General features: G+C 44.6%; 1 protein-coding gene across 3 annotated transcripts in view; it reads left to right on the top strand.

The window, feature by feature from the left end:
* The window catches only part of LOC146871196 (uncharacterized), a 32264-nt gene that overhangs the window by 7644 nt on the left and 11297 nt on the right, over nt 1-13323 (top strand). The window contains exon 2 of one of the 3 annotated variants that reach the window (XM_085650528.1): nt 5692-5832. In XM_085650528.1, the coding sequence (XP_085506654.1) occupies nt 5692-5832 (141 nt within the window). Of the gene's footprint in view, nt 1-1123; nt 1666-5691; nt 6029-13323 lie in introns of those variants that run through there. The other 2 variants (XM_085650521.1, XM_085650531.1) reach the window with 2 other exon arrangements.

Here is a 13323-nt window from a genome sequence, read left to right on the forward strand (position 1 = left end):
GGCAGAAATTGTAGGTGACATTTTTGGAGCATTGATACCAGCAGTGGGAATATCTCTGAATGCGAACAATATTAGAAGATTATCAACAGTAGTGGATCGCTTGTCAACAAGCACCACTGGAGGATTTTTATCGGTTAATACTGAAATGGTTGCCATGCGTGCTATGGTACTGCAAAATCGACTTGCCCTTGATATCTTGTTGGCAAAAGAGGGTGGAGTCTGTGGAATGCTGAAAGTTCAACATTGTTGCACTTACATTCCAGACGAAAGCAAAGACCTTAAGGTTTACATTAAAAATATTACTGAATTGCATGACGAAATTGTACCACTGGAGGTTGAAAGTGTTTGGGAAAAGATTGGGAAAAATGTTGCTGCTATTAAAAATTTCTTAACAAAAATAGGTAGTACAGTTATAGGTAAGATCTTATTCCCATTAACTTGTGTGATTTTCGTCTTACTAATATTAAGATTAGGATGTATGTGTTGTAAAAACAAGAAAACAAAGAATAAAATAAAAAGAGAAAAACTAAAAAGAAAGAAGGATGTAGATGGAGACTTAACAGAGATAACTTTAGAAGAGTGGAAAGAAAAGTTGTATAAAAAAGCAAAAAGAGATGAAGAAGAAACTGAACTATAATTAAGAGCAAGAATACATTTCGATTTTCCGTAAAAGGATGCATCAATTTATTGTTATGGTGGTGATAAAATCACCAAAGGGGGGATTGCTGGAGTGGGGTTGTCTTTTAAAATTGTATACCATCTCCATTTTGCATGTTTAGATTAATAAGATTAATTAATTAATTGTAATTATACTAATGGTTTGCTGTGTGAATTAATCAACATTACTAATATAAGAAATATACGTAGGAATTGCAGTGGCATGGCCTAACTAATGACGTAAACTAAATTTGTATGCATATTAATAATATATATTCAGAAATTGCATGATTATATGTTGCTTTTGTGATGTATCTGTGATTTGTGCTTTATTAATGTGATTATAACCCGCATTAAGTGTTGCTTCTGCTAGATAAATACATACACATATGGGTATTAGTAAGGGGATAACAGATTATTAGTCATTTCTATGTATTAATTATATTTTTGTGTTTCTTTGCTTAAGTTGACCATTTGGTGGCCACAAAATGGCCGACGTCCCTGTTAGACGAGAACAACTCCATTATGAGCATCTCTGGGTGAAGTGCGCATGCGTCACCATCAGCTGCCGCAGCCTTTGCATGACCCCGACTCAACTGTGACAACCAAGGCTATTTCCTGGGCTTACGGCCAAGCTGCTCTGAAAGAAACAATGAAAAGATACTATTGCGTGGATTGGAACTATATCTAAAGACACATTATATGTATGGGAAAGAAGTTGAACTTTCCCCAACGGACCAATCAAATTTGTTCAAAAGTTCAATAGTTACATTTTGGAATGTAAATTTACTATAAAAATGGTAGATTAGAGAGGGGCCTTAGCTTTTGCCTTTCAATTGTTCGAGATCCTTCAGAAGATTTGCGATTTACTGACGGAGAGGACGGTGACACTGCGGGACAGCTGTTTCCAAAGACTCTGACAGTATGAACCGATGACCGGGATTTTGACTTAGAGGGCGACTTTTAGCCAGAATAGGTAACTGTGATGATCTAATTTGCTTGATTAAAACCCAGAGAATCGAATTCAATTATTTAGATAAAATGTATTATTCATTACAAAGAACTGTGTTGGGTCGTTATTATTTGAGAAAATGTATTTATGTAAATGATGTTATAGATTTCGTTATCACTTCAACCTGCAGCTAGTAGATCCATGGCCTATACATGGGAGGAGTACTAAAGATGGAGTTTAGATCTTTATGAATAGGGTTATGTGAGTACTCTCTCCCATTACAGCGAGTGGAACGATCACCTCTTTTGAAACAGGTTATTTGATGGGTATATGTTGGTGTTATGGGCCCCACCAGCGTATGTAGTATTGTTTGTGATCTATGACCTGTGATGAAGAGAGGGATTTTGCATTCCGCGCTGCATCAGTTTTTCTTGGTAGCAGAGATATGGTTTACTACTGTTTTGGTTTAGTGATCATTGCTTGTAAATAGCTTATTGATTATTGATTGGTATTGATTTATGTACTAACACTATATGTTGAGTTGCGTCGAGTTATATGTTGTTAGCATGGCTTCTGGGATGTAGGAAGTCGGAAGTTTGTAACAGTTCCGTAGCAGAGCAGAGGTAAGCGCTGCTCTCGGGAAAGACGGAATTGTTGTTGCCCTGTAGGTACACAGGGGAAATGTGTGACAAGTGAAGTTGCACGGCGCATTGTCTGGGTTCGATTCGGCGCCATCGTCGTGTGTTGCCACTAGAAATATTCTCGGTGTGAGAGAAGTGTGTATGAAAGCGAAGGTTACCTGTGAAATTTTGGTCTTTAAGTACCAGGAAACCAATTGGCATACCGATAACGCTTATCACTGAAAAGGTAGCAGGTGTTCTCTGAGCTTGTTAGAAGGACAAAGTAGAGGGAAGTGCTGCTTTGTTAACGTGTGTCATAATTCTGTAGTAGGACAGACTGTTCGCTGTTCTCAGAAAAGACAGGATTCTGTACGTATGTACTACATTTTCTTGTATGAACGAGTGTGAATGTAAAGGCATTCGGGTTGATTGCAAAACTCTAGGTTTATTTCTAAAATACCAGAGAAACATTTAGCTAATGTTTGCTAGAAGGGTGAAGTAGAGGGCATTGCTACTTTATCAACGGAAGTAACGATTCCGTAGTAGGGCAGAGGTAAGCGCTGCTCTCGGGAAAGACGGAATTCTCGTGAGAAAGGTCTATTGCTATTCTTTGGTTAGCGGAGCAGACAATGGAGATGTTTTAGTGTTGTTACTAATAGAATTGTAAAAGTTGCAGTAAAAGTTCATGGAGCGGTCTTGTAAAGGAGGGGTAGACAGGAGCAGAACTGCCGTAGCGGCTGCTGACGTCAGAACGACCGCGCTGGGATTGGACAGTGGGTCAGAAGTGTGGAACGCTCCAGATTGGTGTGTTAGTGTGAAGTCGCGCTGGGATTGGAGAAGTACAGGGTGACGTAAACGCTCGTCATTGGTGCGTTAGTGTGAGTCGCGCTGGGATTAGAGGACTGAGACAGTGACGTAGACGCTCTTGATTGGTGCGTTAGCGTGAAGTTGTGCTGTGAGTGGACGAAATAGCGGTATAGTCGTAAGAGACTAGCGATACACAAAAAACCAAGAAAATGTATTACCAGCCACCAGATAGAGAAAAGAAATCCTGGTTTGGTAAAGTTAAAAGGTGGTTCATGAAGGACAAGCAGGTCAAAACTAGGGAAGGACAGTTAATTCCTCCACCGAAAACCCCCGCAGCTCTAATGATTGCGAAGTATGGATATCATACTTGTATTTGGGTAGATAATTGGGTAAAATATACCAAGGACGATGGAGTCTTGGCATTTCCAGAACATGGTTGTTTTAATTTGGCTGTTTTAAGCAACTTGCGCAAAAAAATTATGTACTTAGAACCAAGACCTAGACCGACGCAGTTTGAGGCATTGACAGAGTGGGAAGACGAAGCACATGAGCGAGAAAAAAAGAAATGGTAGAGGTTACAGATATATGTTTGGCAGGTCATATGGACATGAAACGCATGATGATCGGATGAAAAGATGGAGGAATGCAAGTATGACTGAGGGTTTGTTTCCTGTAAGAGCGGTAGGAGAGAATGAAGGTAGAAAATGTGTGGAAAAGAGGAATATTGTGGAATCAAGAGGTTACGGAGCAAATGATTCAGATGATGATGTGTTGGATGATGTGTTTTATAAAAATCCACCACCGTACCGACCAGAACCAGAAATGTTGACACCAAATGTCCCAATGAGAGAAACATTACGAATTATCAAGACAGAGACTATGTCACCAGATTTAGAAAAAAGAAATTCCATCAGAGAGGCAGAAAAGAGATTTGAGAATAAAATAGATAACGAAAATTCAACAGAATTGGCAAAAACCACTCTAGAATTAACAGAGAAAATAAGAGAATTAACTAAGAATCTGGAAGCTGTAACAGTCCCAGTGACTATAGGTCCAGTAATGCCTGTTTTTGAGAAGCAAAAGGATAGCGAACATTGTTTAACAGTACCATACCGGAACAATAATGTGATCGAGAGCCCAGAACGGAGTCAAATTGAAAATCCATGGGGACCGACAGTAAATATGTTTGAACCACACATTTCAAATAATCCCTTTATTAATCAGAATTATGCTGAAAGAAATGGAATGACAGTAGAAACTTTGTTAGAACCCCAAAGAAGTCCAGAACAGAGTAGTGTAGAGAACCCAGTAGGACCATCTGTGGAAGAACTGAGTGAATGGTTAAAGGGGTTGCAGAGACCAGATAAAGATTCTCAGTCGATAGATGTGGCAAAATTACGGATGGTATTGGAAGAATTGATTGTAGGGACTATTCCGGTAGAAAAATTAAAGATTTATCAGGATGAGGAGCTGTTATTCCTGTGTAAAAGTGTGACATGGAGAGCAAGGAATCTGCATGAAAGACTAGGAGAAGTTGCGAATGAAATAGGTATAGATATTGATAAGGTAAAAGCCTTACAGAAAATCTATCGAGTTGATTTTACTGAAAAAGAAATTGAAAATTTGAACACCACAGGACAGATAGGTCAGATTAAGGACATAATCATTGTTTTGAGAAAATGGGGAGATGTGGATAAATGGAGAAGTAAATGGTATAGAAAACGAAATGATGCCCCAGACAGGACAGTTTCGGCATTCCCTGTTAGAGAAAAAGAAAAGGTAGTGACTGAATACCCCATGAGAGAGATCCCAGGAGGAGGATATGTACATGTCCCATGGACAAGACAGGACATTTTGTCATTTACGAATGATTTCCCTCGACTACACGAAAAGCCCGTCGAGTGGTACAGACAGGTAGACAAATTTGTAAAATTATCAAAAGTATTGTGGATAGACTTAAATAGTCTATTCGACATAATAGTACCAGCAGATTTGTGGTCTGAGCGCAAGTTGATGATCAACTGGCCAACTCAGGAGTACCCTAGGTATCCTAAGACAGGAGCCCCAGACCCTGAAGTAATGAAAAAGTATGAACAGGTTATGGTATTTTTGAAAAACAAAGTGCCCCCTAAAGAGACAGATTGGGTAAAGATTGATCGAACGCATCAGGAAGCAAAGGAATCAGTACATGCATACTATGAGAGACTAATTCAAGCCTTTAAACAGTTCAGTGGAGATGAGAACTTAAGTGATAAGGATTTGAGTAATTTCGTGTACAGATTTGTATATGGTTTACGCCCAGAAATTGGTGACATGATAAAACAGCATACAGTTGATTGGCAGAATAAGAAAATAGATGAAGTATTAAGACATGCTAAATATTTTATTGACGAAATTGGGGCTAAACAGCGAAAATTAAAAGAGAAGGCAATGTGGGCACAAGTAAAGGTAGCAGAAAGGCAGGAAGCACAAATGGTCGAACAAGCAAATAACCCAGGAACTAAACTGAGATTTGGCTCAGGAGAAGGGAAAGGTAATATAGAAGAAGCTAAAAATAAGTTCCCATGCCATAATTGCGGTAGGTTAGGGCATTGGAAATCCGAGTGTAAATACCCTCCAAGTACTAATATTGAAAATGCATCATTGAATCCACAGGTGCAGAATGAGGTGAGTGGTCAACTGCATCAACAGCAGCAGGTGGTTACTTCACAGAATCAGGTGCCAAAACCACCTTTCCCGCAGAGCAGAAACACTCAGAAGTATAGTAATGAATCGGGATTCTACAATGAAGAACAGGTAAATAAACCGCCGCATGGTTGGTGTGTCCAACAGACAGTTAAAAACATTTTGGACAGAACCAGTGAAAGTCAGTATAGGGAAATTTACAGAAATGCACCGCTTTGTGGTGTGTGACACCAGTCCAGTGAATTTATTAGGTAGGGACCTGTTGTGCAAGATGAATTGCACTATATTCTGTACTCCAGATGGAATAGCTTTTGAAACCCGAGATGAGGATGTGCTATATAAAATGACTATAGCTAATAGAGAAAATTAGGTAACTGAGACCTATGCAATATTCAACCCTGATGAATTACCTAAAGAATAAAAACAGTCAGTGAAGGCAGAAGTGTGGGATTTTACTGGAGAAGATGTAGGGTTAATGAGAAATGTAGATCCAGTCAGGATAACTGTAAAGGAAGGAATAAGTTATCCAAACGTCCCTCAGTACAGATTGACACCGGAGATAATTGAAGGGGTTACTCCAATAATTGAGAAAATGATCAAGCAAGGAATTTTGAGAGAGATTATGAGTAGTCCATGTAATTCACCGATAATGAGACTGAAAAAGCCTAATGGAAAATTCAGGATAGTGCAAGATTTGAGAAAGGCAAACAAAATTGTGGTATCATGCTGTCCTATTGTGCCGAACCCATCAGTAATTCTGTACCAGATTCCCCATGATGCGGAATGGTATACAGTAATTGATCTATGTCATGCATTTTTCTCTATCCCATTGCACCACGACAGTCAGCCAAGTTTTGCATTTCGTTTTGGAGAGCGGATTTTGGCATGGTGCCGAATCCCACAGGGGTATACAGAGAGCCCCTCAATATTCAATCAATTGTTGAAGAAATCGTTGGAAAGTCTGCAAATGCCTGAGAGTTCAGTACTAGTGCAGTATATCGACGACCTTTTGGTGGCGTCGAAAATACGTGAAGCTTGCGAGGTAGACACAATAGCACTATTGAATCATTTGGCAGACGGAGGGTTGAAAGTGTCACCAACAAAATTACAGTATTGCCAGAAAGAAGTGCAATATTTTGGACATAAAATTGAGAAAGGACTGAGAAAAATAACAATAGACAGAATCTGAATTATAAAAGGAATGAGAGTCCCCATGACCCAAAGAGAAGTGAGAATGTTTCTGGGAATGGTGGGGTATTGTCGTCAGTGGATTAGTAACTTTTCCCTGATTGCAAAGCCCTTAGTGCGATTAACAAGGAGTGATGTAAAAGATCCCCTTGAATTGAACAAGGAAGAATTGGCAGCATTCAAAAAATTAAAAGAGGGATTGTGTGAATCACCAGTACTGGGCATGCCTGACTATGAGAAAGAGTTTGAGTTGTATTGCAGTAAGAGAAATGGATGTGCACTCTCTGTGTTGATCCAGAAGCATGGAAGATTGAGGAGACCAATCGCATATTTTTCCTCAATGCTTAACCCAGTGGCTGCAGCTTTACCTGGGTGTCTGAAAGCAGTGGCTGCAACAGGTCGAAGTTTGGAGCAGAGTGAAGGTATTGTGATGGGGTATTGTGAGAAGTTGGCCTGGTATATGATGCTCACTAGTTAAAGTGATCACCTTGTACCATGCCAAGCAACCCTTATGGTGTGGTTGTAAGTCAACCTTTTCGGACTAGCTGCCCTAGTGGTAGCGTAGGCTAAGCAGTCTTTGAGGCTAAACTCGTGAAGCGTGTTAAGCCAGCTGTTTTACCAAATGTAACCCCCTTTTATACCAATGAAAGGACACCACACAGATATATATTCAAAATATATATGTATTTATTTCTCAAAGTAACCCCTAGTCTCTTTATGAGCACAGGAGCACAAATCGTCAAACAAGATTATCACAGAATACACAGAAGTTGCACGTTATATGGATAGGCCCTGGTGGCCACTCAAACCATATACTAAAATAGTGGTATAAGTACCACGAACAGAAAAGGGAAAAGGCCTAGGGCCTCTAGAATCGCTGGGCCTACAAGGAGCTAACGTCAGTTAGTGACCAGGAGGTCCACGGGTGGCGTGTGCAGAGCAAATAGTCACACGCGTGCTCCCATAGGTTTCAATGGGTGCGTAAAAAGTACAAAGTTACTGCAAAGAGGATCTTCCGGATGGACTAGGAACTCAAGATTTGGAACACAGGCACTAGAGATGTAATACTACACTTGGGCACAGGTGTGCCAGCTTTACCTCACCCACAGGAAGCGGGTGCATAGGCCTCGAAGTGCGTCGGGTTTCTTCTATCTGTTCCGTGGAGCTTGAAGACAAAGATGCTGCAGGCGGTCGGTCCGGGAGAGATGCAGTGGATCCAAGAGTGGATCGGAGATGTTGAAGACCTGTAAGCAGAGGGGACAGTGTTCACAGTCACTAGCCAGTGACCAGCGTGGCACCAGGTGGGTACCAGGCGATGTCGGGTGCAAACAGGTGATGAGGGGTAGCTTGTCTCCGCAGCCACGTGGTCCCTGAAGGTCGACGACGTCCAGGAGTCGGCTCACGAGCTGTCCCACGCAGGCTCTCGCTGTCGGCGACCTGATCGAAGCAAACAAGCCTTGGCAAAAGCAATTGTAGGAGGATTCGGAAATCAGCTGTTGGTTCTGACCAGCAAGGTCAGAGGGATTGCTCCTTTGGAGGGGAGCAAGGGCCAGTCTGGAGCAACCAGACCAGCAGTGTATTTCGTAGAGTTCGTCGCCAAGATGGCCACTGGCCAGCGGGCCAGCAACCGGTTAGGCGCGTCGAGTGGCAAAATGCAGAAGGGCCCCACGCAGATCGTGGAGATGCTGGAGGGCTCACCTTTGGTGCAGATGCTGCTCGGGGGTTGGGCTTCTCAGATCCCAAAGCACAACTTGGAGGGAGCCTCGGTTGTTGCACTTGTCAGCTTGTCGTAGTCGTTCCAAGATGGCTGGCTCCACGTGTCTCGGTGCCTCCACGGGTCTCTTCTTCTCAGGGACTGTGGATCGGGCGGTGAGAGGTCTGGAGGTCCAGGTCTTGTCAGTCTCTGGGCTCGGGCTCCGGCGGGAGGCGGCGGCAAAGCAGACGTTGATGCGCTGGATGGTGCTTGCGTTAGCAAGGTGGTCACTCCCTGACCACAGGGGAGATTTTCTTCAGTCTTCTGTGCAGCAGAATGTCGAAGTTCCCGTCTTCTTCTTAGTTTCAAGTTGATTCCAGGATGTCTGAAGTCTTAGGACACAGCTCCTACCTTTAAGCGGATTCTAGGGGCCGGACTACCTGCTAGGTCCCTCCCTATGGGTGGGACCAGGAAGGGGGGTGGTTACACCCCCAATCCTTTGTCCAGCTCGCCCCAGGCCCGGGACTGGTGTGCCCCAGGACCGGTTTGAACTGGCATATGCACCGAGGCTCCTTGTGAGCCACAGGCATGTCTGGTTTCTTTCAAGCCCTACCTGACCAATACACAAAATCCTGTCTGGGGTGGTGCACGCACCTCCCCTGGCAGGAAACCCTTTGTCCACACCTCCCAAGCTGGAAGGACTCCCAGCAGCAGGAGGGCAGACTTGTGTCTGTGGTGGCAGCATCCATTTTGTGGAGCTGAGGCTATGTCTGATTTTACCCGGGTTTCAGGCACTGTACATGTCGTGTCCCTCTAGAAGGGTGGAATGCTAACCCCGTCGCCAGAATTGGCGAGGGGTTAGTATTCCAATTCGTATGACACCTTACTCGACATGTTTTGATAAAGCCAAACCAAAGATAGCATTTAACCGCGAGGTTCATAATGCACTTAAGAGTATATGGTATGACGATATCTGGAAACAGTAGAAGGAAGTTGTTCCGACCACTGCAGATAGGCTCAGCTCATGCCAGAGCACCATCTCACATGGAACCAAGCACTCTGCCTTCAGGATTGTTAAGGCCTGCCATAGGAGTGACTTATAGGTTACCAGGTGTCCCATTTAAGGTTAGGTATAGGTATACTACACCTAAGTAAGAGGTGATTACACCAACTTACCCCAGCTGAGTGATCAGCCAGTTGTGTCAGATTGTTAGGCCAAGCCTGGGGTGGCATAATACATGCTGCAGCCCTTGGCAGGCCTTGGGTACACCAATGCCCTGGGTACCTAGTGTACACTGGTACAGGGGCTGACAGGGTGATCCACTTCCAATTGGTTATGCACCTAGGGTGCATAGTTTTAATTTAGTAGAGAGAACAGCAGGCTGGGGGTCTGATTGGCAGGCCCACAGCCTCAATATGTCAAAAACCAGTGAAGCAAAAAGCAAAAATTTGGGGTGACCATAGGATAGCAGACCCTACTCTCCTACACAACCCCCCCCCAAACGCTGGGACATTAAACTAGCCTTGACCAGTCTCGTCTTCATGTCCTAAGTGGAAGTACCTGGAGAGACCATCTGCATTCCCATGGTCAGTACCTGGCCGGTGCTCCACTGTAAAGTCCATCCCCTGTAGGGAAATGGACCACCTAAGCAGTTTGGGGTTTTCACCCTTCATCTGATTTAGCCACAAGAGGGGCTTATGGTCGGTCTGAATCTTGAAGTGAGTGCCAAACAAGTATGGCCTCAGCTTCTTCAGGGCCCACACCACAGCAAAGGCCTCCCTCTCAATAGCTGACCAATTCTTCTCTCTGGGGGTCAACCTTCTGCTAATAAAAGCAATGGGTTGGTCTTGACCATCTACATTAAGTTGTGACAGCACAGCTCCCACACCCAACTCAGAAGCATCTGTTTGGACAATAAACTCTTTGGAGTAGTCAGGACTTTTCAGGATAGGTGCAGAGCACATGGCCTTCTTCAGGTCATCAAATGCCTTTTGACAGCTTACTGTCCACTGAACCTTTTTGGGCATCTTCTTGGATGTCAGATCATTAAGAGGAGTCACAATGGACCCATAGTTCTTAACAAACTTCCTGTAGTACCCAGTCAAGCCCAAGAAAGCTCGAACTTGAGTCTGGGTGGTTGGAGGGGACCAGTCCTTGATGGATTGTATCTTACTCTCCAGTGGTTGAACTTGGCCTCCACCTACAAGGTGGCCCAAATATACAACCTTACTCTGCCCTATCTGGCACTTAGTAGCCTTGATAGTGAGGCCTGCCCTCTGCAGGGCCTCAAGAGCCTTCTTCAGGTGGATCAGGTGATCCTCCCAGGTGGAGCTAAAGACAGCAATGTCATCGAGATATGCTGCACAAAAGTCATCCAACCCAGTAAGGACTTGGTTCACCAGCCTTTGGAAGGTGGCAGGTGCATTCTTCAGACCAAAGGGCATCACCACAAACTGATAATGCCCACCTGGGGTTGAGAATGCTGTTTTGGCCTTAGACTCCTCAGCTAATCTGATTTGCCAATAGCCAGCTGTTAAGTCAAATGTGCTCAAAAACTTTGCAGAAGCTAGTTTGTCTATGAGCTCATCTGCCCTTGGAATAGGGTGTGCATCTGTCCTGGTGACAGCATTGAGTCCTCTGTAATCCACACAGAACCTCATCTCTCTCTTGCCATCTTTGGTGTGAGGTTTGGGGACCAGAACCACTGGGCTAGCCCAGGGGCTTTCTGAGGGTTCAATGACACCTAATTCCAGCATTTTATGTACCTCAGCCTTTATACAGTCCCTGACGTGGTCAGGTTGTCTGTAAAGCTTGTTCTTTACAGGCAGACTGTCACCAGTGTCCACCACATGGGTACACCAGTCAGTTTGACTAGGTATCAAGGAAAACATATGTGAAAATGATTGTAGAACCTGTCTACATTCAGTCTGCTGATGGGCAGTGAGGTTGCCTCCAAGGGTCACTCCTTCAACTGAGCCATCTTCAGGGTTCTGAGACAACAGGTCTGGGAGAGGGTCACTCTCTTCCTCCTGTCCCTCATCTGTAGCCATGAGCAAGCCCATGTCTGCCCTGTCAACATATGCTTTAAGCCTGTTAACATGGAGTACCCGGTGGGGACTCCTGGGAGTTCCTAGGTCCACCAAGTAGGTGACCTCCCCCTTCTTTTCCAGGATTGTATGGGGTCCAGACCATTTGTCTTGGAGTGCTGCTGGGGCCACTGGCTCCAACACCCATACCCTCTGTCCTGGCTGATACTCAACCAAGACAGCCTTTTGGTCATGCCAAGCTTTCTGTAAGGCCTGGCTTGCCTCAAGGTTTTTGGATGCCTTCTCCATATACTCAGCCATCCTGGAGCGGAGACCAAGTACATAGTCCACTATGTCTAGCTTAGGCTTTTTGAGAGGTAACTCCCATCCTTCCTTCACCAAACACAGTGGGCCTCTCACAGGGTGCCCAAACAACAATTCAAAGGGGCTGTAGCCAACTCCTTTTTGTGGGACCTCTCTGTAAGCAAACAGAAGGCAGGGTAGAAGGATGTCCCATCTTCGCCTGAGCTTTTCAGGTAATCCTTTGATCATACCCTTTAGGGTCTTGTTGAATCTCTCAACAAGCCCATTGCATTGTGGGTGATAAGGGGTGGTGAACTTGTAGTTGACACCACATTCCTTCCACATAGCTGTCAAGTATCCTGACATAAAGTTGGTACCTCTGTCAGATACTACCTCCTTAGGAAACCCCACTCTGGAGAATACTCCCAGCAGGGCCCTGGCCACAACAGGTGCTGTAGTGGTCCTAAGGGGAATTGCCTCTGGATACCTGGTGGCATGATCCACTACCACCAGTATAAATCTGTGCCCAGATGCAGTGGGAGGATCCATGGGACCCACTATGTCTATTCCCACTCTTTCAAAGGGGACCCCCACCACAGGTAGTGGGATTAGGGGGGCCTTTGTTGTGCCACCTGATTTGCCACTGGCTTGGCAGGTGACACAGGAGCGACAAAACTCCTTTGTATCTTCATTCATATGAGGCCAGTGAAAGTGAGGGACAAGCCTGTCCCAAGTCTTATTCTGGCCTAAGTGTCCTGCTAAAGGAATATCATGGGCCAAGGTAAGAAGGAAGCCCCTAAATTGCAGAGGTATAACCAACCTCCTGGTAGCACCAGGCTTGGGGTCTCTAGCCTCTGAATAAAGGAGCCCTTCATCCCAATACACTTTATGGGTACCTTGAGCATTCCCAGCAGCCTCAGCAGCAGCCAGCTGTCTGAGGGGTTCAAGAGAGGGACAGGATAACTGAGCCTGCCTCAAGTCAGCCCTTGAAGGTCCCCCTGTCCCCAGAAACTCAACCTGATCAGGTTCAAGCTCTTCAGGGACAGTTCCTTCAGGGTCCTCTAGATCAGCTTCCTGGGAAGGCTGATCATCACTCTGAGGCAGGGGGGAAGGCACAGCCTTGACCCTCCTGTTCTTCTTCTTGGTAGGTGCTTGGTCCATTGTTCCAGGATCCAAGACCTGAGGTTCAGTGAGGCACTTTTTGGCCTGTGACCTGGTCACAGCAAGGACATGTGATGATATACCTAACATCTCTGCATGAGTCCTGTACTCCACTTCTGACCATAGAGAACTCTCTAGGTCATTGCCCAACAAACATTCTACTGGGAGGTCTGCACTAACCACAACCCTTTTGAGGCCAGTTACCCCTCCCCATGAGAAGTTAACAACTG

Source organism: Triturus cristatus, chromosome 1_1 (genome assembly GCF_964204655.1).
Source record: "Triturus cristatus chromosome 1_1, aTriCri1.1, whole genome shotgun sequence".
Classification (NCBI taxonomy): Eukaryota; Metazoa; Chordata; class Amphibia; order Caudata; family Salamandridae; genus Triturus; species Triturus cristatus.